Source organism: Rutilus rutilus, assembly GCF_951802725.1.
Source record: "Rutilus rutilus genome assembly, chromosome: 20".
In the NCBI taxonomy this organism is placed as follows: domain Eukaryota; kingdom Metazoa; phylum Chordata; class Actinopteri; order Cypriniformes; family Leuciscidae; genus Rutilus; species Rutilus rutilus.
The window spans coordinates 15,473,111-15,495,165 of NC_140225.1; the positions used below are offsets into that span (position 1 = coordinate 15,473,111).

At 39.2% G+C, this 22,055-nt stretch overlaps 1 protein-coding gene across 2 annotated transcripts in view; it reads right to left on the reverse strand.

Annotated features, from left to right (window-relative positions):
- Positions 1–25: 25 nt before the first annotated feature.
- smap1 (small ArfGAP 1) overlaps positions 26–22,055 on the reverse strand; it is a 108,442-nt gene continuing 86,412 nt past the window's right edge. For both annotated transcript variants that reach the window (XM_084390804.1, XM_084390805.1), the window contains 4 exons: positions 21,540–21,667; positions 7,002–7,227; positions 6,114–6,430; positions 26–1,102 (listed from right to left, as the gene is read on the reverse strand). In XM_084390804.1, the coding sequence (XP_084246930.1) occupies positions 968–1,102; positions 6,114–6,430; positions 7,002–7,227; positions 21,540–21,667 (806 nt within the window). In that variant the 3' untranslated portion in view covers positions 26–967. The remainder of the gene's footprint in view (positions 1,103–6,113; positions 6,431–7,001; positions 7,228–21,539; positions 21,668–22,055) is intronic.

A 22,055-nucleotide genomic window follows, 5' to 3' on the forward strand; every position in this document is an offset into this window, starting at 1 on the left:
TTTAGACAAAATGATCACACAATAGTTCATGGCTATTCACTGTTTAATGCACGGAAATAACAACATTTTGTCTCTGTACTAGGCACCAGAAAATGTAAACACATTTGAAATAAACCTGGATGACACGGTGGGGATGTTTAAATTATTGCACAGCAGAGAGACCCTGTCTGAAAGGATAGAAGCTCTGCTACAGCGGCGGGACTGACGTGTTCGACTGCACGCTTATGTTCGGTCAAAACGAGCTGGCTAAAACGACAATTCCTTCCCCCGAGCCCTTTTCTATTGACCCCAACCCCCTTTTTCCCGTTAGCCATCGCAGCTGTACAGTCGTCCAGGTTTATTTATCTTTCACTCACTGTGCTTCTCTGTAACGCACACATTAAAACATCACAGTAAAGATGGAGTTTGTCATGGAGCTACACAGATGCGGTGGGGTGAGAAGCCAGAGAGAGGGGGGCGAGGGGTTTGTCTATCTCATGATTACATTACATTACATGGGTCTATACAATATCTGCTACAGGGTTTTGGGACATGGGGCTACAGAAGATAGGAAAAGGAGGGGGATGTCACAAATATGATAGCCATACCTCTGTCTTTTAAATACTATGACTCACTATTTGGTAAAGATATATTAGAAGCCTGTATAATTGGTCCAGCAGCTTTCTTGTAGCTGATATGTGATTGAACCCCCCAAAAATATATATATATATATGTATATAGAAGAAAAAATAATTGCAAATAAGACGGTCAAAGCTGCCAGTCTCTTACACGCCATACTCTCGCTCACTTGATCAATACACAGAGGGCAGGTTGAATCAATGCTCTCCAGAGTAGTAATAGTTGGAAAGAGAAAGGGGGGAAAAAAATGACAGTACATGAATAAAACTCTGGGTGCGAGTGGTGGAGGAGGAGGACAGGAGGGATGGAGGGATGCGGTGCCCCTTGTCCTCCATCGTCCCTCATTCATTTACTTCCAGAGCTGGGTGCTGAGGGTCTGACCAGATGGGGGTGCCACCCAGCCGCCCATGGGGGCACCAGGTGGCCCAAATGCCATTGGAGCACCGGAACCATTCAGGTTCATTCCAGACATCTGTTGGTTAATCTGAAAAAGACAAAGCGAAGTGTGAAACATCTATAGATACCAGACTTGTTCGAATAATTTGCGCTGGTCCAAAACCTACAGAGGAAGCATTTTATGGCATCATGGATGACAGAAAACCAATAGAAAAAGGGTTTCTTCTAAAAAGACCAAATTTCGGCTAAATTCTTTGCCAGCATTACATGTGCCCTTTGCTGAAAAGGCAAGAATGCACTGCAATGAGCTCAAACAAAACTTAAAATTGGCCGACATAGGGAGAGAAATCATAAGCATTTAATTCACAATATTTTACCGAATTTTTAATTTATTTAAACATTTTAATATAAAATATTAACTCATTACCATTCAAATGTTTGTTGTCAGTTTAAAAAAAAAAAGTATTTTATGCTCACCAAGGCTGCATTTATTTGATCAAAAATACAGTAAAAACAGTAATATTGTGAAATATTCAGGGTCACATGATCCTTCAGAAATCATTCTAATATCTGGAGCTCAAGAAACATTTCTTATTATCATCAATGTTGAAAACAGTTATGTTGCTTAATATTTTTATGGAAACAGTGCTACATTTTTTTCCCAAGATTTTTTGCTAAATAAAAAGTTAAAAGAAAAGAATAGCATATAATAGCATACAAGTAAAAAGAATAGCATTTTTTACAAATTTGTAACATTATAAATGTCTTTACTGTCACTTTTGATCAATCTGATGCATCCTTACTGAATAAAAGTATTTAAAGTTCAAATTGATCACTCAAAAGATTGCATGACTTAAGACGTGTCTATGAAGGTCACTAGGTTTTGAAACAGAGTTTTGTTATTAAAAGAGAAATATACTTGCTTTTGGTGAAGTGTCTGCAGTTGCATGAAAAGTAAAAGTATCTTTTTTTCCTCAGATATCAGATACACGACCAGTAATTTCACCTGAGGATGGCCTTTCCCTCCAAAGTTCCTTTTTTTCCAGGTTACTAAGCTGTCCTCTGATTTTTAAACTCACTCACCCCTCTTATTACTCTTCGTCTACTTCTACTCTATCTCCCTTTCATTTTCTATACCTCTGCCCTTTTCCCTTGACTTCCACCAGTATTCTTCCTGACTGGTCCTGTGGGGCAGCCCATCAGACACGTCTGTCTGATTTATACTCCTGTCTTTACAGCTTATAGCCAGCAGAGAGAGAAAAACTAATGGTTTCAAATAAGCAGTCTCCTATTTTTCATTATTAACTTGAACTCTGGGAACTAAAGTTTGGGCAATCTTTATCCAGCTGTCAAAATGGATATATAATGGAAAACAGGATTTTTCTTTCTTCGCAATAAGAGTTGCCTGTACTGTGTTGACAATGGATGTACAAAACTACATAATCCACCAGTCAGTTGGTTGTCTGGCATTTACAAAGGCTAAAATAAAATACAATCTTTTATTACTCAAAACGAATCTCTTCACAGAGAACTGTGGATGATAACAGGAACACTGCTCACAGCACATGATCAGTGCAACAAGTCCGACAGTAATTGTCTTGAAATATGTCGCTGAATGCGGTAGATTTGTGACAGAGACGATGCTTTGATGGCTGTAGTGCCGGTGTTTTAGAGTGAGATAAGAGATGTGATTTTACCATGCTGACAGTCTAACAGCCCACTAAACCACTGTTAGCACGCTAAAAACCTCTCGAAGACGCTGACACAGCTTTCAAAAAATATAACACTTAAAATAGTCAACCTTATTAATTGACTGGATGGTTGGTGTTTACATACAATGTTACGTTAATGTTTACTGCTTAGCCACTATTCAGCTCAGTCCAATCTGTGGAGCGAAACAGTGAAATGAGCCAATCAAAACAGAGCTCATTTGCATATAAACAACTTAAGAACTACACAGCTTGCATAAATATTGCATAAAATAGTAATGAAAAAAGAAGTTACGACCATAATTACAGTATATGTTTTTTGACTACACAAACGTTCCAAATATTTCTTTTTAAGAAATTAATACAAAAAATTCAGCAAGGATGCATTAAATTGATCAAGACAGTCAGTAAAAACATTCACATTGTTCCAAAACATTTCTATTTCAAATAAATGCTGTTCTTTTGGCATGTTTTCAACTATTAGAAACGTTTATTGGTCACCAAATCATTATATTAGAATGATTTCTGAAGGATCATGTGACACTGAAGACTGGAGTAATGATGCTGAAAATTTTGCATGGCCATCACAGGAAAATTTTTAATAATTTTCACAATTTTACCATATTTAATATCAAATAAATGTGGCCTTGATGAGCATAATGGCGCTTTTCCACTGCATGGTATGGTACGGCTCGGTTCGGTACGGCTCACTTATGGCGCATTTCCACTGCATGGTACGGTACGGCTCGCTTCGGCTCGCTTTAAATGGTACCACCTCTGTTGAGGTTCCAAGCGTACCGTACCGATACTAAAATGTGACGTGAAAACACTGCAGATCACTGATTGGTCAGACAGAAACATCACTACCAGCGTCATTGTATTTACGACACGAGACACTAAACCCGCTAGATTTAAATAGCCAGTAGACAACAGCCAACGCTGTAGCACTTGTTTTAAAAGTACTTGTTTTAAAAGAGTATAAACTTCAAAAAAAGAAATGGCTGAATCGTGGTCAGTGGACGAGGTGCGTACTTTCCTCTCGTTGCCGAGGAGCGGATGGGGTAACACGGAATGAAAAATTCGCATTTAATATGATGATGTCTTTGCAGTAAAGACGGCAACTATAACGATCAGTCCCACCCACTGTGAAGCGGTACTAACTGCAGTGGAAAAGCAACCGAGCTAAAGCGAATCGAACCCTGCCGTACCGAGTCGAGCCGTACCACGCAGTGGAAAAGCAAAGCGAGCCGAACCGTTCCGCGCCGAGTCGAACCGTACCAAGCCGATCCGAGCCGTACCATGCAGTGGAAAAGCGCCATAAGAGACTTTTTAAATGACATTCAAAAATCTCACCGAACCTAAATGTTTGAATGGTAGTAGATTGAAGGGAATACATATTGATATGGTACAAAAAGCCACTTTAAATATACAGAAACAGTAGCATTTGCCTTTTCCCATACAATCTTGAAATACAGACTACAATGCACATATTTCATCGGCCTCCTATTCATGTTTAATTCCAAAGCACTAAAGCCCTTCTTGAGGCGGAGAGGGAGGTTATCCATCACCGTGAACTCCTGGAGTGCTCTGATGTCTCACAAGGTGACTAAACCGCTTTAGGCCATGAAGTGTATGACTAGAGTGAGATAGTCAGAGGGAAAAATGTTTTTAAAAAAACATCCCAAAATACTCACTGTGGACCTAGACTTCATTTAGCAGGACAAATTTGGCCAATCTCATAATTACACCTGCATCCTCCGCAACACAATACCGCATACGCACAGAGAAATAAGTGTGCCGTTACAGTGTGTGTGTTTGTAAATACTCCAAGAGCCGTATTAAAGGGAGTGAATATCAAACGCTAATGATTCTTCTCCTCCCTGTGTGCTGGGTAACAAAGAAAAACATTTCAAGTCAGATCCATCTCAGAAAAAAAAAACACTCCTCCCAGGAACCGTGCGGCAAAATTACCCTCACTCCAAAAAACCATTAAGCACAAGCATTTCTTTTCTCAACCGATCTCTCAAAATACAAATGTGCTGCTGAAGGCCTATAACTCGTCCTGCTTGCATTGTGGGGAGGGATTTTAATTAAGGCCGTGTGAGTGTAAGGCACACTATATTGATTTATGATGTGTAATTAACCTCCCGGAGGCTGAATCTCGGACTCCCTCGTTCACAGCCTCATACACAGAGGGTCACAGGCCACGGGAGGCAGGGAGATGATAGAAGATGAGAGGTCGGAGTCACTGAGCCCTCGTCTTTAATGAGCCACATGCAGATGAGAGGTGACAGCAGATTAGATGAGGATTTTAAAAACCCTTATTATGATCTCTGATTATACGGTGAGAGTGACCGAGAGAGACTGAATGTGACAACTCGCTTTTCACCTAAAATGGCTTTGAAAATGTGAAAGATTCAATACGAAAAAAAAAGGAAAGCTTTGTGGGATCCCGGGAGATGCATTGTGGGAATCGAATGTGATGAATGATAATAGCTTCAGATATAGATGTTCTCTCTATAAAAAGCAGATACTGATCCACAGCAGCCATTGCGTCATATCAATGACTCATGGCAGATTCTGAGAAGGTTTTTAAAATAAACCCCCAGAAGAACATTATGAAGCTCTTGACCTCCAGTATGTGACTTGACAGTATTTAATTATGACATTTCTCCTTATTTCACTTACAACATTTTTTTTTTGGTTCTGTTTATCTCATGATAAGATTGCATTTATCATTTGTTTGCCAGCTTTTTGAATACTTTGACAGGCACTTTCCTTTTTCCAGTGGAGCTAACTAGCTGTTATCTGCTTTCAACAAGATCACCACTCGACAGATCTACCAATTCAAACTCATAAGTACAACTAGTTTCATAAGGACTTCATTTAACATTACAGCACAGAATATTCTAATAATTACCTATCTATGGTATATGGTATCTAATTACCATCTTTATAAAACAATATAAAAGTAGTTTTGAATGTTTTACATGTAAATATCTTCCTGAGTGGGCCTTCCTAATTATACTTGCTCACCACGGCTGCATTTATTTGATCAAATATACAGTACTATTGTGAATACTATTACAATCTAAAACAACAGTTCTCTATTTTAATGTTTTTTCAGTCACATGATCCTTCAGAAATCATTTTAATATACTGACTTGCTGCTCAAGAAACATTTATTATAATCAATGCTGAAAACAGTTATGTTACTTATTATTTTTGAAGAAACCATGATACATATTTTCTGAAGTGCACGCCACTCCCTGAACCTTTTTTTTTTTTTTAAGAGCTGTCACAGAGACAGGTGTGATTTCATAAGACACTATTTCGGTGACTGTAGGGACATTTTATTTGTAGTAAATTGCTTACAGCACCATTACATACCTGTGCCATATTCCACTGTCCTTGCTGACCTGGCTGCATGGCATACATGTTTTGAGGGGCCACCATGCCCTGAGGTCCCATCATGCCTGGAGCCAAGCCCATCACCCCAGGCTGTGCGTTGCCCATGAAACCATTAGGCATTGTCATGCCAACCATCATGCCCGTATTCTGGCCCATCATCGCGCCACCCTGGCCCATGACGGCCCCCATCATGGTAGTGGGCGGCATGGCTCCTCCCATCCCGGGGAAAGCCTGGAAGTTCCCTTGTGGCTGCGCAGGGAACTGCATCTGAGACGGGCCCATGAACATCGCAGTCGCTGTGGGAGCAGAATTGCACAAAGGTTCACAAATAAGATTTACACACAACGCCATGTTCAATATGTTCAAAGAGACAAAAACAGAAGCAGACCAGAGGACACGGACACACAAAGCATCACAGGCAGAGGAGAGCAATCAATATTTGGGATAATGTGTGCAGGTTCTTGCCCTAAGCAAAGAGAAAATGGATCTTTGAGATAGGAGAGGTGTGCAGGATGAAAGGGGACATATAAAGCGTCCTGATGGTGGAGTCTTCATTTTGAGAATCTGAGGTTTTGGGAAATGTCCTCTTTGAAGAGCAGGGCAGGAGAAGCAGGCAGCTTTAAACCTCGTTCAGCAGTATCAGAGTGCTGAGACACGCAGTGCTTGAATTATTGATACTCCCATTAAAGCAGGGCTTCTCAAGAACCTCGCTTGCTTTCTCTTTCTCTCAAACACACACACTCCCACTGCACCATTAGAAATGGACTCTGGACGCAAAGCGCCATTTATAGATCAGCATTTTCTCGCTCAGATCGCTCATTCTCTGAGGAATAAGAAAGTGGGACTCTGGGGGGGGGATGGATGTACCTTGTGCAGGCTGTTGTGGGACGGTGCTGGAGCCATACAGGGAGAGAATGGAGTCCTTGGAGAGAGGTTTCTTGGCCGATTCCTCTGCTTTGCTGCTCCCGCTGGTTTCGCTGAACAGGTCCAGATCTCCCTGTGCTGGAGCAGAACTTCCGGTGGCCGTAGCACCTGCCACAGCCCCTCCGGCAGAGCTGGCTTGAATGCTCCCAGCTGCCTTACTGGAACTGACCTGCAGAGCACAGGAGACGGTTGACTTAAAGCCACACAGATTCTCAACACCTGCTAATGCACTCTCAAAACATAAATTCCTGATAACTCGACAAACTCATTAGCAATCACACACACGCATGGATATATATGTGGGCCTTAAAATCATGAGCCAAATTAGGTATCTCTACAGACTTTCCAGTCTAAATGGTGGAAAACCTGTGCCAAATCAACCGGATACAGATCCACACATCCACAGAAGAAATACCACTAAGAGGAAAAGTACCAAAAAATGATCATATTCATGCTTATGTTAAGCATGGGCCATTTAAGGTCTGCTTATTAAGTAGCTTAGGCTGGAATCAAAACTGGATTATGTTGCTGCCACAGTACCAGAAAAGGTGCAGTCACATTAGCAAAAATTTGTAGTCAAAAAGGTTCATTCTAAATGGTGTAGCAATGTATAAAACACAGCTCACACAGAAGTCACTTTCAAACCAAGCAGCTTTCTGTAGAAATCTTTCGCTTTAACGTGAAATTCTCAATCATGTGGATTCCTACTGAAATGCCAGCATTTTGCTGAACAATGGTTCTTAAGGAATCAAAAGAGAGAGTCAAAAGATGGCAAATAATCAAATCAAAGTTGGTTAAAAATATCCATCCTGTATAAACTCAGAGGAGAGAAGACACAAATACACACACACAAAGATGAAAGAAAGGCTTCATCATCTTCAAGCAGAGAAATGACATTAATTAGACTGCAGCTGTGATGAATGAATAGCTCAGGAAGAGGAGACACAATTCACCGTTTACGCAAAGTTACAGCGCACACAAATAGCAAAAGATGGAGGAGACAATCAGTAAGAGGCAGTTTGTGTTCAGTCAGAGCACCTGCATCCTTTTACTCAATTACAGTCGTGCGACGCTAGACTAGCAGCCACAAAGCTGCAGATGGTACGACTGATGCCATGGTTACCCTCCAAAAAGCAAGTCTGTCAATATGAAACGGAGGGAAAATTCTAGGCCCAAATCATAGTTCATATGTTCAGGAAAGTCAGCATGCTGACAAGTAACTGACTGACTCTGGTGACACATGGCGGCAGAAACTCAACAGTGGCCCAAGGTCATGTTCAGTGATGTGCGAGACCTGGGCGAGCCTTGCTGAGATTTGGCACAGGCTCCATTCCATTCCTGATTAAGAACCAGGAGGGCATCACACTATTTAAGCAGGACTGAGGTGCGCTACGCTAGCAACACACCATGCTACTGTATATATTAGCCATGCCAGATGGACTTCATGAATCCTAGTGTCTTTGTCTTTTGGCTGCAAGGGTATTTATATGCTTGTGATAAATTTAACATTACATCGAAAACTATTTTTTTTTTAATACAAATATACACAATTTTGTTGCAAATGCACTACCTTTTAAAAGTTTGGCCACATAATTTTTTTAATTTTTTGAAAGAAATTAATACTTTTACTCAGAAAGAATGCATTAAACTGATAGTAAAGACATTTATAATGTTACAAAACATTTCTGTTTCAAATAAATGCTATTCTTTAGAATTTTCTATTGATAAAAAATGAATAAACTTTCAACAAAAATATTAAGCAGGACAAATGCTTTCAACACGAAAGCATTTTTTCATTTCTTATAATAATAAGAAAAGTTTCTTGAGCACCAAATCTTCATATTAGAATGATTTCTTAAGGATCATGCGACACTGAAGACTGGAGTAATGATGCTGAAAATTCAGCTTTGCCACCAAAAGAATAAAAAAATGACATTTTAAAATCTATTAAAATAGAATATATATATATTAGAACTAATAATATTTCATAATGTTACTGTTTTTAATGCATTTTGATCAAATAAATGCAGCCTTGGTGAGCACAAGAGACTCTCTATTAAAACAAACAAGTTAACAAAGGAAAGAAACTGATCTGCCAAACGATTTTACAGGGTCTTTTAAGCACTAAAGCTAATTATAACATTTCACCCTCCATAGAGAGTGAAAGAGAAAAGCAGAGAGAGGGAGTGAAAAAACAGAGGGGAGAATGTGCCACATCATTTGAATTCAAATCGAGCGAAAACAAATAGATGTGTATCAATCGATTTTCCCCACAAAAATCACCCCACTCTAGTATCATTAAGTGGCAAACATGCTTACTCAGATGGCAGATATCGAACAGGCCATTCTTTGAAGTTCACTGCTGAAGTACGTGCCTGACATGAGCTCATAAATAAAACTAAACGATAAGAGCGCTATTCAGAGACAGTCTCTGCTCTCCTGCTGTCTATCCATCAGTGTCCCGGAGCATCGGGCACGGATATGATCCACAGTAATCAGAGACAAAAAGGCAGGGTTGGGAGGATGGGGTGGAGGTTGGCAGGGACACATGCGGACGCTTCTCTTCCCATTTAGATGGGCCGACGATACACAACTCTGCGCTTAGGTATGTGGGAGGAACACCTCCAGCTGCTGCTGCGCCAGTCGCCACATCTGATAAGAACCGAGCAGAGCCGAACACGGGTGAACAGCACTGCGGCACGATAAGCCAAACACCACCTCGCAGATCTGATACGTAAACCCCTCGGCTGATTAACCTGTTAAGGCTGATGCTAACAAATGCTTGCTACATTCTATAATGGGTTCATGATTTTATATGCATGAGAGAAGAGACCAGGAACAAAGAAAATCACACAAACTCTTGACAGCTAGTCTCAAGATCTCAGCAACAAGCAAGAACATACATACTTGGCAGGAGTGAGCTTTTTTTTAGGCCAATTTATGAAAAAGAGATGACATAAGCCCTTTTCTCTATTTGTAATACGAGTGACATTTGAAGGGATCCATCGGGGGGTCCGCAGAGGGACACAGGAAATGCTATTAGAATTAAAAATAGATGAGGAGGGGGAGGACAGGAGACCAACACTCCAGAATTCAGAGAGAGGAGCAGATATTTTCTCTATGCTGTATGGATGAGCGGGAGAGACAAAAAATGTTTTTGTTCTCACACGCACAGAACGTTAGATAGGTAGAGCAAACGACAGAATAATAGATAGATATAACAACAGATAGGTTGAACGAACGACAGAACGTTAGATAGGTAGAGCAATCAACAGAACGATAGATAGAAAGAACAACAGAACGATAGATAGATAGATAGATAGAACAACACAACGATAGATAGGTAGAAAGAATGAAAGAACGTTAGATAGGTAGAGCAAACAACAGAATGATAGATACTGTAGATAAAACAGAACGATAGGTAGAATATGAACGACAGAACATTAGATGGGTAGAACGATCGACAGAACGTTAGAACAAACAACAGCGTTATATAGGTAGCACAAACGACAGAATGACAGATAGACAGAACAACAGAATGATAGATAGGTAGAATGAACGACAGAACGTTAAGATAGGTAGAGCAAACAACAGAATGATAGATAAAACAACAGAATGGTAGATAGGTAGAATAAACGACAGAACATTAGGTAGAGCAAACGACAGAATGTTAGAATGAACGACAGAACGTTAGAAGGATCGAAAGAATGTTAGAACGAACAACAGAGCGTTAGATACACTGTAAAAAAATTCTAACCCTCCCAAATCAAAAATTTCAAGTGACCGATAACATCTAAATTTTTCACTTGGGCCAATTGAAAAATGTAGATGTTATCGGTCACTTGAAATTTTTGATTTGGGAGGGTTAGAATTTTTTTACAATGTAGGTAGAACAAATGAAAAAACGTTAGATGGGTAGAACGGAGGACAAAACGTTAGATGGGTTGAGCGAACAACAAAACGTTAGATATGTAGAGCAAACGACAGAACATTAAGATAAATAGAATGAAAGACAGACCGTTAGATAAAACAAACGATAGAACGTCAGAACGATAGAATGGAAGATAGCAAGATAGATAGAACGATAGATAGAATGATAGATAAGATGATAGAGTGATAGATAGAACAGACAAATCTATTGAACGGACAAAAAAAAAAAAGATCAAAATATCGTTTTTTTTTTTTTTTAATGGTCGTGAAGTACGTTTTTCATCAATCTACTCTCCAAATCTTGTGTTTGCCGCCCTTTTGATAGCGGTCCAATTACATCACTGTATTGCATTGCAATGTATTGAATAGTGACGTATCGTGTATTAAACGAAAACAGCTAAGACAACTTCTCATCCATCAACAATCAGCGTGGCACCAAAACCATGAATATTTGATCTCTCACTCCCCCACATTAGCACAGAAACACACACGCACCGTACAAACACACAGTGCAGCCTGTATTTCACTGTGACATTCACAGAGCACCATGCATATTCCAGCTCTATCCACCCCCAAACACAATTCACTCATACCCCACAGAGAGAGAGAGAGAGAGAGAGAGAGAGAGAGAGAGAGAGAGAGAGAGAGAGAGAGAGAGAGAGAGAGAGAGAGAGAGAGAGAGAGAGAGAGAGAGAGAGAGAGAGAGAGAGAGAGAGAGAGAGAGAGAGAGAGAGAATTTATGTGCAACAGAGTAGGCTTTGTCTGATTAGCAGCCCCACACAGATAATTAGCACTCTGGTGGTGCTGTGGGCTGGGCTAATCCACTTTTCCCCACAGCACCCTTCTGCCTGGGAAACCAGAAAAACCTGAGCACAAAAAAAGAAAAGAAGAAACAAAAGAACAGAAGTGCCCCAAAATCACAAATGTGTTAGGTTGGATTTAGTGAAGACGGCTGTTCGCAGCAGTGGGTGCAGACTGGGTATGTGCCAGATCAGAGTCTGGCAGTGCCACCCTGCCAAGGTCCCACTGCAGCTCAGAGTCTGAGGATCAGTCAGCAGGAAAGAGCGGATGAGACAAGAGGCCATCTGGGGAACACAAAGACACACAATCAACAACATAAAGGGGGGAAAAATAAACTAAGAGTTAGGGCACGTTCACACCAAATATGACGTTACCAAACATGAACAGAAAAACTGTTTGCACCAAAAAATCCGAAAACCTACTCATGCCAACTCATTTGATGCCAGATTTTCACAATTCTCCGTTGCGATTTCAGACCTTGAAATTAAAAGTAAGCATTTAGATGAATTCTTCAAGGACAAGAATATTCCTTTAGAAAGGTTTGAGAGCATTTCTGAAGTTCTCTGCCAATTTCATTACAAACAACAATCCCATCAGCCATTGAGATTTTCCGGTTGTATTGCGTTCATGACCTCCACTGGTCCAACAGATATTGTGAAGAACAGTGTCCCTGCGGTGCTGCTCTGGGATCAGTTAACTGTGTTAGCAGTGGTTACAGATAGAAGATGGAGAAATCTGAGCCTGCATTAGCACTCTGACCTATATGTTTTTCCAGTCAGCCTTCTAGTAATATATCCACTGCCTCACTTTGTCGTGATCGATACTCAGCTGGTCTAGACTTCAGTCATAGTGCCATTAAGTACAGGTAATATTCCCACATAAAAGCAGCATGATTCCACCTTCTGCTTCATACATTAACAAAAATACCATAAGTATTAAAGACCACTATGGCACTAATTTAACATTTCAATAGGTAAAGGCTTCCTGTGATTCTATAGAAAATGGACATTATTTTATGGCGAGTACCTGCTAAAAATGGCTGTATATAAATATATATGGACCACAAAGTTAGGGTTGGGTTAGGGTTATTTAATATTTCAGCTATATTTTCCACTAACAAATATGGCTGAGAATAAAGCCTGATGCCACTCTGCCATAACATTTAACACCCTGCTTAGACACCCAAGGACGTTCTGACTCAAGAATGCCTTTAAGAAAATGAGCTGCCCTGGAAAAGCAAGAACATGCATACACTGTATATGTGAAAAAAGCAAGACCAATTAAGGCTAGCTTACCACATCTGGTGAAGAGAAAAATTAATACACTTGACGCTTTACTGTTCCTGAATCCTAAAATATGCATAAGTGTTCTTTAAATATCCTAACAATTTGCATGTGGTCACAAGCGACAGCCTCACCTTTTCCTGAGATGTGTGAGCAGATTGGCTATGTTTTCAAGCTCTCTTGCTTTAAGGTAGAGCTGGTAACATGCGTACATTTCCATTGTGCAGGACTGGAGCATGAAATAAGTTAATCCTCCATTGCTGCGGTTCCTCGAGCAGTCCTAGCAAGGTTCTTTGTGAGAACCAACCATTCATGCACACGTCTGTAATGTTTTCTATGACCTTGGGATAGTGACATATGATGGTTTCTAAAGGTTTCATGAGTAGGACAGACAAGGGACCAAGAGATGCTGGTTAGCATGGCCCCATTAGTACCTGCTAGTAGATGACCTAACTAAACCATCTGGCAAAAAGCATTTTTCCCATGCTAATGGACAGCTTTCTTCAGGCACATTAGACCTCCTTTTACCCTTTGACTTGCAGAAGTGGGTGTGTTGTTCTAATCAGATGCAGTGGACAAAGGCATATAGAAGTACGTTGATTAGTTTAACAACAGGGATAAACACGAGACCAAAGTGGGACCATGTACAGCGCAGATTCTGCCACCGGCAAATCATGTGGTCATGTGGTCTGATGAGACAAAAATAGAGCTTTTTGGTCTAAACTCCACTCGCCGTGTTTGGAGGAGGAAGAAAGATGAGTACAACCCCAAGAACACCATCCCAACCGTGAAGCATGGAGGTGGAAACATCATTCTTTGGGGATGCTTTTCTGCAAAGGGGACAGGACGACTGCACCGTATTGAGGGGAGGATGGATGGGGCCATGTATCGTGAGATCTTGGCCAACAACCTCCTTCCCTCAGTAAGAGCATTGACGATGGGTCGTGGCTGGGTCTTCCAGCATGACAACGACCCGAAACACACAGCCAGGGCAACTAAGGAGTGGCTGCGTAAGAAGCATCTCAAGGTCCTGGAGTGGCCTAGCCAGTCTCCAGACCTGAACCCAATAGAAAATCTTTGGAAGGAGCTGAAAGTCTGTACTGTCCAGCGACAGCCCCAAAACCTGAAGGATCTGGAGAAGGTCTGTAAGGAGGAGTGGGCCAAAATCCCTGCTGCAGTGTGTGCAAACCTGGTCAAGAAACGTATGATCTCTGTAATAGCAAACAAAGGTTTCTGTACCAAATATTAAGTTCTGCTTTTCTGATGTATCAAATGCTTATGTCATGCAATAAAATGCAAATTAATTACTTCAAAAACATACAATGTGATTTTCTGGATTTTTTAGATTCCGTCACTCACAGTTGAAGAGTACTTATGATAAAAATTACAGAAGAGTACCTATGATAAAAATTACAGACTTCTACATGCTTTGTAAGTGGGAAAACCTGCAAAATCAGCAGTGTATCAAATACTTGTTCTCCCCACTGTGTGTGTGTGTGTGTGTGTGTGTGTGTGTGTGTGTGTGTGTGTGTGTGTGTGTGTGTATATATATATATGTATATGTATGTATGTATGTATGTATGTATGTATGTATATATATATATATATATATATATGTATATGTATGTGTGTATATATATATATATATATATATATATATATATGTATATATATGTATATGTATGTGTGTATATATATATATATATATATATATATATATATATATATATATATATATATACACACACACATACATACATACATACATATATATACACACACACATATATACACACACATACATACATACATACATACATACATACATACATACACACATATGTATGTATGTACGTGTGTATGTATATACTGTGTGTGTGTGTGTGTATATATTAAAAATGTGCAGCACACCGGTGGCCGGAAAGCCAGATTTAAAACCTGGACAAAGCAGCCACCCTGCAGCACGCCGGCCACCTCAAGAGCCTTTTCTCTTTGTAGAGGCGTACAAACTGAACTAGCTCAGCTTTCATTAGGCATAAGTCCTACTGAGAGACCATCTGTGCTTAAAGTATGCACACGAAACACTGAGACTGCCTACGCTGGAGCTCACTAGTGTGAGCAGATACAGCTTACATACATTCATGTGCTCCGAGGCACTCAATGTGGTTTTCCACTGTGCTGCATGCATGGCAGGCCCATATGTTGAACGTGAGGGCCCACGGAGCTCAAAAGAACATGAGCGGATCAAAATCTGCTCTCTTAAAGGGATGACAGTGGGTTTTTCTGATGAGTTGTGCCTCTTAAAACAGCTGAATGATTCATTTGTGAGTCAGCATGCTATACATCCTGTGCTGCAGATTCTGGGGTGAGAAAACAGTGCAAGAAAACAGCTAACAGACGGTACTAAGCAAAATTACTAAAGTAAAGCAAACCTTTCTGCAATAACATGACCTAGTCTAGTACACACTGCATCAATGAAAGAGCAGGAAGAGGTTTAGAGAATTCAAATTACCCTGTAATGCATCAAAATTCTAATTTTAAGAGTATAATAAGCAGCTAAATACTAAGAGGGTCATTTGCAAGATATGGAAGTGTGATTTTTGGGTCAAATCATGTCACGTTAGAGACATATGGTACGATAATTAACAGCATATACAGTACACTGAAAAAATGCTAAAATCTATTTTTATAATCATTTATAATTATTGCAGTAGGTTTTACAAGAAAACACTATTACAGTCTTTCTACTTCCAAAATTCATGGTTAATTAAATGTGTTACTTGCCATTTCTTTGTAGATATTAGTGAATTTTACTAACAAATTTTGAGTGTAAACGGTTTCAAAGGAAAATCCTACAACTTTTTAATTGTAGAGATTTTTTTCTTTATCAGTATGTTAAAATTGGATATTAAATTGTTCTTGGTAATTTGCACCATTTTTAGATGGCCATTTCCATCATCTAACACTCACTTTAAATTAATCTTAAGCAAATCTCAAAAAGAAGATACATTTTCCATACTGTACATTATAATGTAGTGAAGCCTTAAAAAAAAATAAAAAAAAAAATTGCATCTAATCTTAAAACTGGCTATTTTAATATCAGTTATCAGACATAACTACCATACTTACCGGTATTTGCTAGAAGTTTTATATCTCTAGCTCATGGTACACAAATGACATAACCCCGCATCAAAAGTCACATGTAAACACCTCAGTTTGACAAACTCCAAACAACAGTGAAAAACATCTTGTGTTTAATATGCAAACAGCGAATGATCACGATGCAAACGAGCAAGGATGTTTTGCCTCCACAACACTCACAAAATGTTGATGTTGATATCCTCACAGCCCTTATGTGCACAGACAGCTTGATTAGGGAGCTGCAGAGAAACAGGCTGGTCAGGATGTCAATAACGGGGAGGGATTTCTTGCTAACGGAGCATCATGGGATACCAAAACTGGCTAGCAGTTGTGCAATGCAATCACACAGAAGCTGCAGGGAGGAGACTGCATGTGTATGTCTCAGGGGGTGATATAAAAGCTGGCAGTAGATGAGATGTGAAAAGAGGAAGTTTGAGGACAGATTAACATGCACCGGCTGGAGTCACACTGAAGGAATGGAGAATACAGAAGCCTGGCGGTTTCTCATCAAAGGCTCCAACAGTCTCTCAAGCTCTCATCTTCCTCTCCCCTTAGGCTTAAGAAGAACTGGGAGTGCCTTGATTCAGGCCCTAATGCCAGTCAATCAGAAATCTCCTGCCTGTCGGCTGCTTGTTTCCACATGCTGTCACTTGGTATCGGGGCAGGGAAAAAGAAAAGTCAACATGCATTCCCTCATCGTCTCACAATCATTTCCCACTCTCTCCACTTTTGTTCTTCTTTTCCAAACAGTGACGTCTGCAGTGTACCAATTGCATGCTTATTGGTCTCATTATTGTTGTGTTATTCTGGGTGTTAAACTGATTTCCATTTTGTGCACACTCCACAAAAGGAATGAGAGAAAAAAAAAAGAGGTGCGTGAGGGTCAAAACATAATACCCTGTCCGTGTTGATGTGTGATGCACAAAACCAGATTGCTCATAATAATAAACATTGTAGGAAGAGCCAATAGGGTTGTAGTATTGATGAATGCCTGTTTCTATTTCTGATGTGCTACAGAGTTACTCAAGTAACTATTTTGTATATTTGTATTATTTACAAACAACATAAGCATCATGTCATTATGTTCCTTGGTTTATGTAGATTCGGAAGACATCTCATTTGTCATTTTCCAACAATGTGACTGTCCACCATATTTTTAGCAAATGAAAAACAGTTTTTTGCTACTCCTCCTTCAAATTTTGCTCAATTTTGTCCAAAATGTGATCAGATGATCTCTGGACGAAGCCGCACAGAAATGACTGAGCGGATTTTTGATATTCTCAACCGTTCCCGAGATATTCGTCTCCAAAGTTGACCTTGCCTGTATTTGTTGCTTTATGTTACTTAGCATGCTAATTGGTTAGCATGCTAACCAGATGCCATTCTTTCTAATGTGGCTCTTCAGATATCAGGCTAACCATAAGCTACATTAACATAAAGATAGCTTAGCATGCTAATCTGGTTAACATGCTTTTGTGTGCTCATTCTTACACTGAAGCCTCTCCTCTGCAGCTTTGTAATTCAGCATCCTCTGAGTGGCACAAGCTGCTAAATCACGTGCAACGAATCCCGAACCATTCCGGTCGTGGGTTCAAATCCTGTGTGGCACATGGCCAGACCTCTGCAAGAGGTACTGTGGCCAGAAGTGGTGCAAAAGTTGTTTCAGTTCCAGACATGGTGTCTATCTGAGAAAGGAACTCAAATATAACATGCAGCAAATTTATATAAAAATTATTCATTTTGACTTCATTCTAGGGATGCACCGAAGTGAAAATTCTGGGCCGAAACCGAAAATTCTGGATGCATGGAAATTATTATTCTTTTTTTTTTTTTATTAATTACTCGTTTTAAATTATTTTTGTATAATTGTATTATTAAACTTTTTTATTAAATTCAATAATTTTATGAATCTGAATTAAAAACAATTAAGCCATACAATAAAATAACCACACTTTTAACTCAAGTAACACAAATATTGGACAGAAAATAGGCCTTTATTAAAATAATATTAAATATCAATATATTAATATCAATATATTATTCTTCATTCAGTTCTATGTAGCAGAATCTTTTTTTTTTTTTTTACCTATTATCAAAATAAAGAAGTCCTACAAAGCTATTATTATCACAGCATGTGAGCAGATAGGGAGAGGACCAGTGAACAAGAGGATAGCGTCATTTTACCAGCGTTGCCCAGCATGGCTATACACACCATGTTACAGCACAGTAGGGCTATTGCAAACAGAAACAAGTCCAGAGAAATTTCACGTTGGCAGGTTTTCACGTCAGGGGAGAGTTCATTCTGAACAAGCTGTTTTTTCATGCATGTTCAATTTCTGATGTTTTTACTCTTCCTGCTGTTGCTGCTTCAGGGGCTTGGCCCCGTATCGCTGCTTGCAGCTATATTTATTATTATTATTATACATCTATGCACCCTTGTAATCTTGTAAAGCCGACTTCAACAATAACAACACTGATATGGAGACGAGGTCAGGCTTCTCTTTGCACTTCCTGCAGGCGCTCTTGCTTCCAAAAATGACTGTTTGGGGAAAAACAAATCCTCATTCATACACAAGCAATCCAATTTCTATAAGTGACATCTTCAGATATGCGAAATGCCTCCAAATCCTTTAAAGAGCTAGTGTGCGGCTCTTTCAGACACATCTTCCACACAAAGACTCTAAAAGACACAAGAAACAGGAATCAAGGCATAATGCTGCCATCCTCCCTCATCACACACCCACCGCCGCTCAATTCATCTGGAGAATAAGAGCAGAGATTGACAGCATGCTGTTGAGACCGAAGGCTTTGTGAAAGCCTGAGCATTCGCTTACTATTTTCAAGTGATCTATCTTTAGCTCCTTTTTATCCTTTATTAGCATTCCATGAGAATGCAGAATGCATTTATAAATGTACATTGTGTAGGAAGGGCTGATTGCCACTTGGCCAAAGAAGAGCAGGAGGGCATCAATTATTTGAGGAGTCCCAAGTCAGTCCAGCGGCTCTACACACAGAGGGGAAAAAGCTTTTTGTCAAGCCACCTTTCTGACTTCAGCACAGCTTCTGGCTTCCGAGATCAAAAACAAGAGAATCGTCCTCAAGCCATTCCGAAAATGACGGCCAAAACAAGTGTGAAAGGAGGAAGGGAATAGACCTTAGCCAGGGTAGACACCATATTGAATTTAACTGATGAAAACGAGGCTAGCATATGCTCTATAAAGCTCATAGATCGCATGTATTTTTCAGCTGAACAATCGGTATGTTGTTAAACAACAATACAATCCTTTGAACACAGTGTACTTTTATCACTAAAAGCCTCGCTTTTTATTCCTGTCCAAAATTAAATATGGTGCAACCCTGATTAAGGGAGAAAAGGAGAAAAGACAATGTGGGGTTAGTGAGAGTGGATCTCAGGGGTGAAGACGAGCTTCCACAAAGACAAATTGCTATTCATGCTGGGATCCTCCAGCGTCCTGATTGGCTAAGTGTGTTAATCAGTGGTTCTCAGTGTTTTTATGGTCCAGCACCCACCTTTACCGTATCCAGGATCCTTACCACCGTCCATCAAACAAAAAATAAGTTACTTGTTGCCCCTGAATATTAATGTTGATTATTATTCTGTGGTTTTTTTTATATTTAAAATATCATTAAAAAAGCATGGCCCATACTGGACAAATGGCCAGCTGTAAAATTCGACATTATTTTTTCTAAATGAAACACTAAAAACTAAGTTTTCATTGCAACAAGTGAATTCAGGCACATTAAAATGGATATTCATTCTGAGGTCTGCTAAAGACTACATTAAACAGTGTTATTAAATTATTAGTGTGTATTAAGTGAGCCTTAGATGATGCCAAAGGGTCATTCAAATGTAAAAATAAGGGAAGTGGGCATGTACAGTTAAATACACAATATCAGTCAAAAACAAAAACAAATCTTGAACCAATAAGGAACAGACACATTGTCCATCTCTGACATGCATTTACCAACTTCTCTCTCTCTCTCTCTACTCTCAACATGATTTTCTTTTTTTCCCCCACTCTCTTCTCTTGACATTATTAAACATCTCTCCTCTTCACTCTTCTCAGTGAAGGGCTGTAATAAATGCAAATATCCCTCATTATTCAAGCTGTATCCTTTGGCCAGGAAGACCTTGCAAATCAATTCTGTCAGCGCAACTAGACAGGCAAAATGTAATCATGTTGTTTGCGGAGAAAATTAAAACAATTGGGTTTGACCTTTTCTTTGTCTCTCTTAGTCAGTTGATTTTAGACTGAATGAAGGCAGGCAGAAACAGATGCATGTTTGTGACCCAGGAAAAATGCTTCTTTTTTATATTTGTACCTCCTTTCCCTTACATGAGGCGTGCTGGTCAGTTTAGCCACCTCATGCCATGACAAATGACCAAATACACCGAAAGAGTTGACATAACACTAACGATTAGTTTTTGTGTTTAATATCATGATTTAAGGTTAAAATTTACATGAATATATAACACAAATGAATAATTTAGGTGCTGGTCACAATTTATTTTAAAAACATTTTAAAGAAACATTTGCAGTTAATTTGCGGCTGTTTAAATAGTTCCACATTGTGACAAAATAATTTGTCACAATGTAGAACTATAAAATGATGTACAATATCGTTCAAAAGTTTGAGGTTGGTAAACTTTTTTACAGTTTTTTTATAAAAATAAGTATCTTATACTCAACCGTGGCTACAATCATTTGATAATAAAATACAGTAAAAACAGACATATTGTAAAATATTATTACAATTTAAAAATTTTCAATTTAAAATGTAATTTATTCTTATGATGGCAAAGCTGAATTTTCATCAGTCATTATTCCATTATTCCGTCAGTGTCATATGATCCTTCAGAAATCATTCTAATATGCAGATTTTATGTTAAAGAAACATTTCTTATCATTATCAATGTTGAAAACAGTTGTGCTGCTTACTATTTTTGTGTTTTTTACAGGATTCTGTTGGAAAAGAAAGTTCAAAAGAATAACTTTATATTAAACATAAATGTGTCACTTTTGATCAAGTTAACTTGCTGAATAAAAGTATTAAAATTATTTACCTTAAAAAAAAACTTTTGAATGGTAGTGTAATTTCTCTAATATGGTTGGTATATTATAATTTAAAAATGGACACTGCAGCCAATGCTTTCCAACTAACCAGCACTGAGAAAATAGTGTGACTGACATGACAACAGGAAAAGAGCAGGTATGAGTTTCAGTGCGTGCGTACGCTCACACACACACGCACACGCACACGCACACAATTGGCAATTGATGTTTGCATTAGTGGACTCATGTACCTGGTTTGTGTTGGTGTTTGAGGGCAGAGGGTTGGATACCATTGGTCCAAAGATGTCTAAGTCATCACTGATTGGAGCTGCACTGCTTGTTCCTGCCCCACTGCTGACAGAGCTAGCTGTGGGTGCATCTGAATGAGAGAGAACCAAAATGTCATTACATACAAGGGAAAAGTGTATACTGCATTACACAGCGTGACGGTCACTGTGGATTTTTAATTGGTTTCACACCAAAGTTGAAGAAATACAGTGGCCACAAAGACATAAATATGTGATTGCATTAAACAACTCTGCCAAAGACCACTGAAAAAGCACACTTTAAGGAAAATAAACTTTTGGTAGGTTTAAAGGCAAGACACTAGGCAAAACCATTTTTTTTATTCATCCACTGGTCAATTTTGAAATTTTGGGCTATTTTGCTTCCATAACATGTCCTTCTTTCAGACAATTATACTTTATCTGTTCGTGTCTGTAGTTTTCAAGTACGATACGCATATTTAAAGGCAGTTTCCTCAAAAT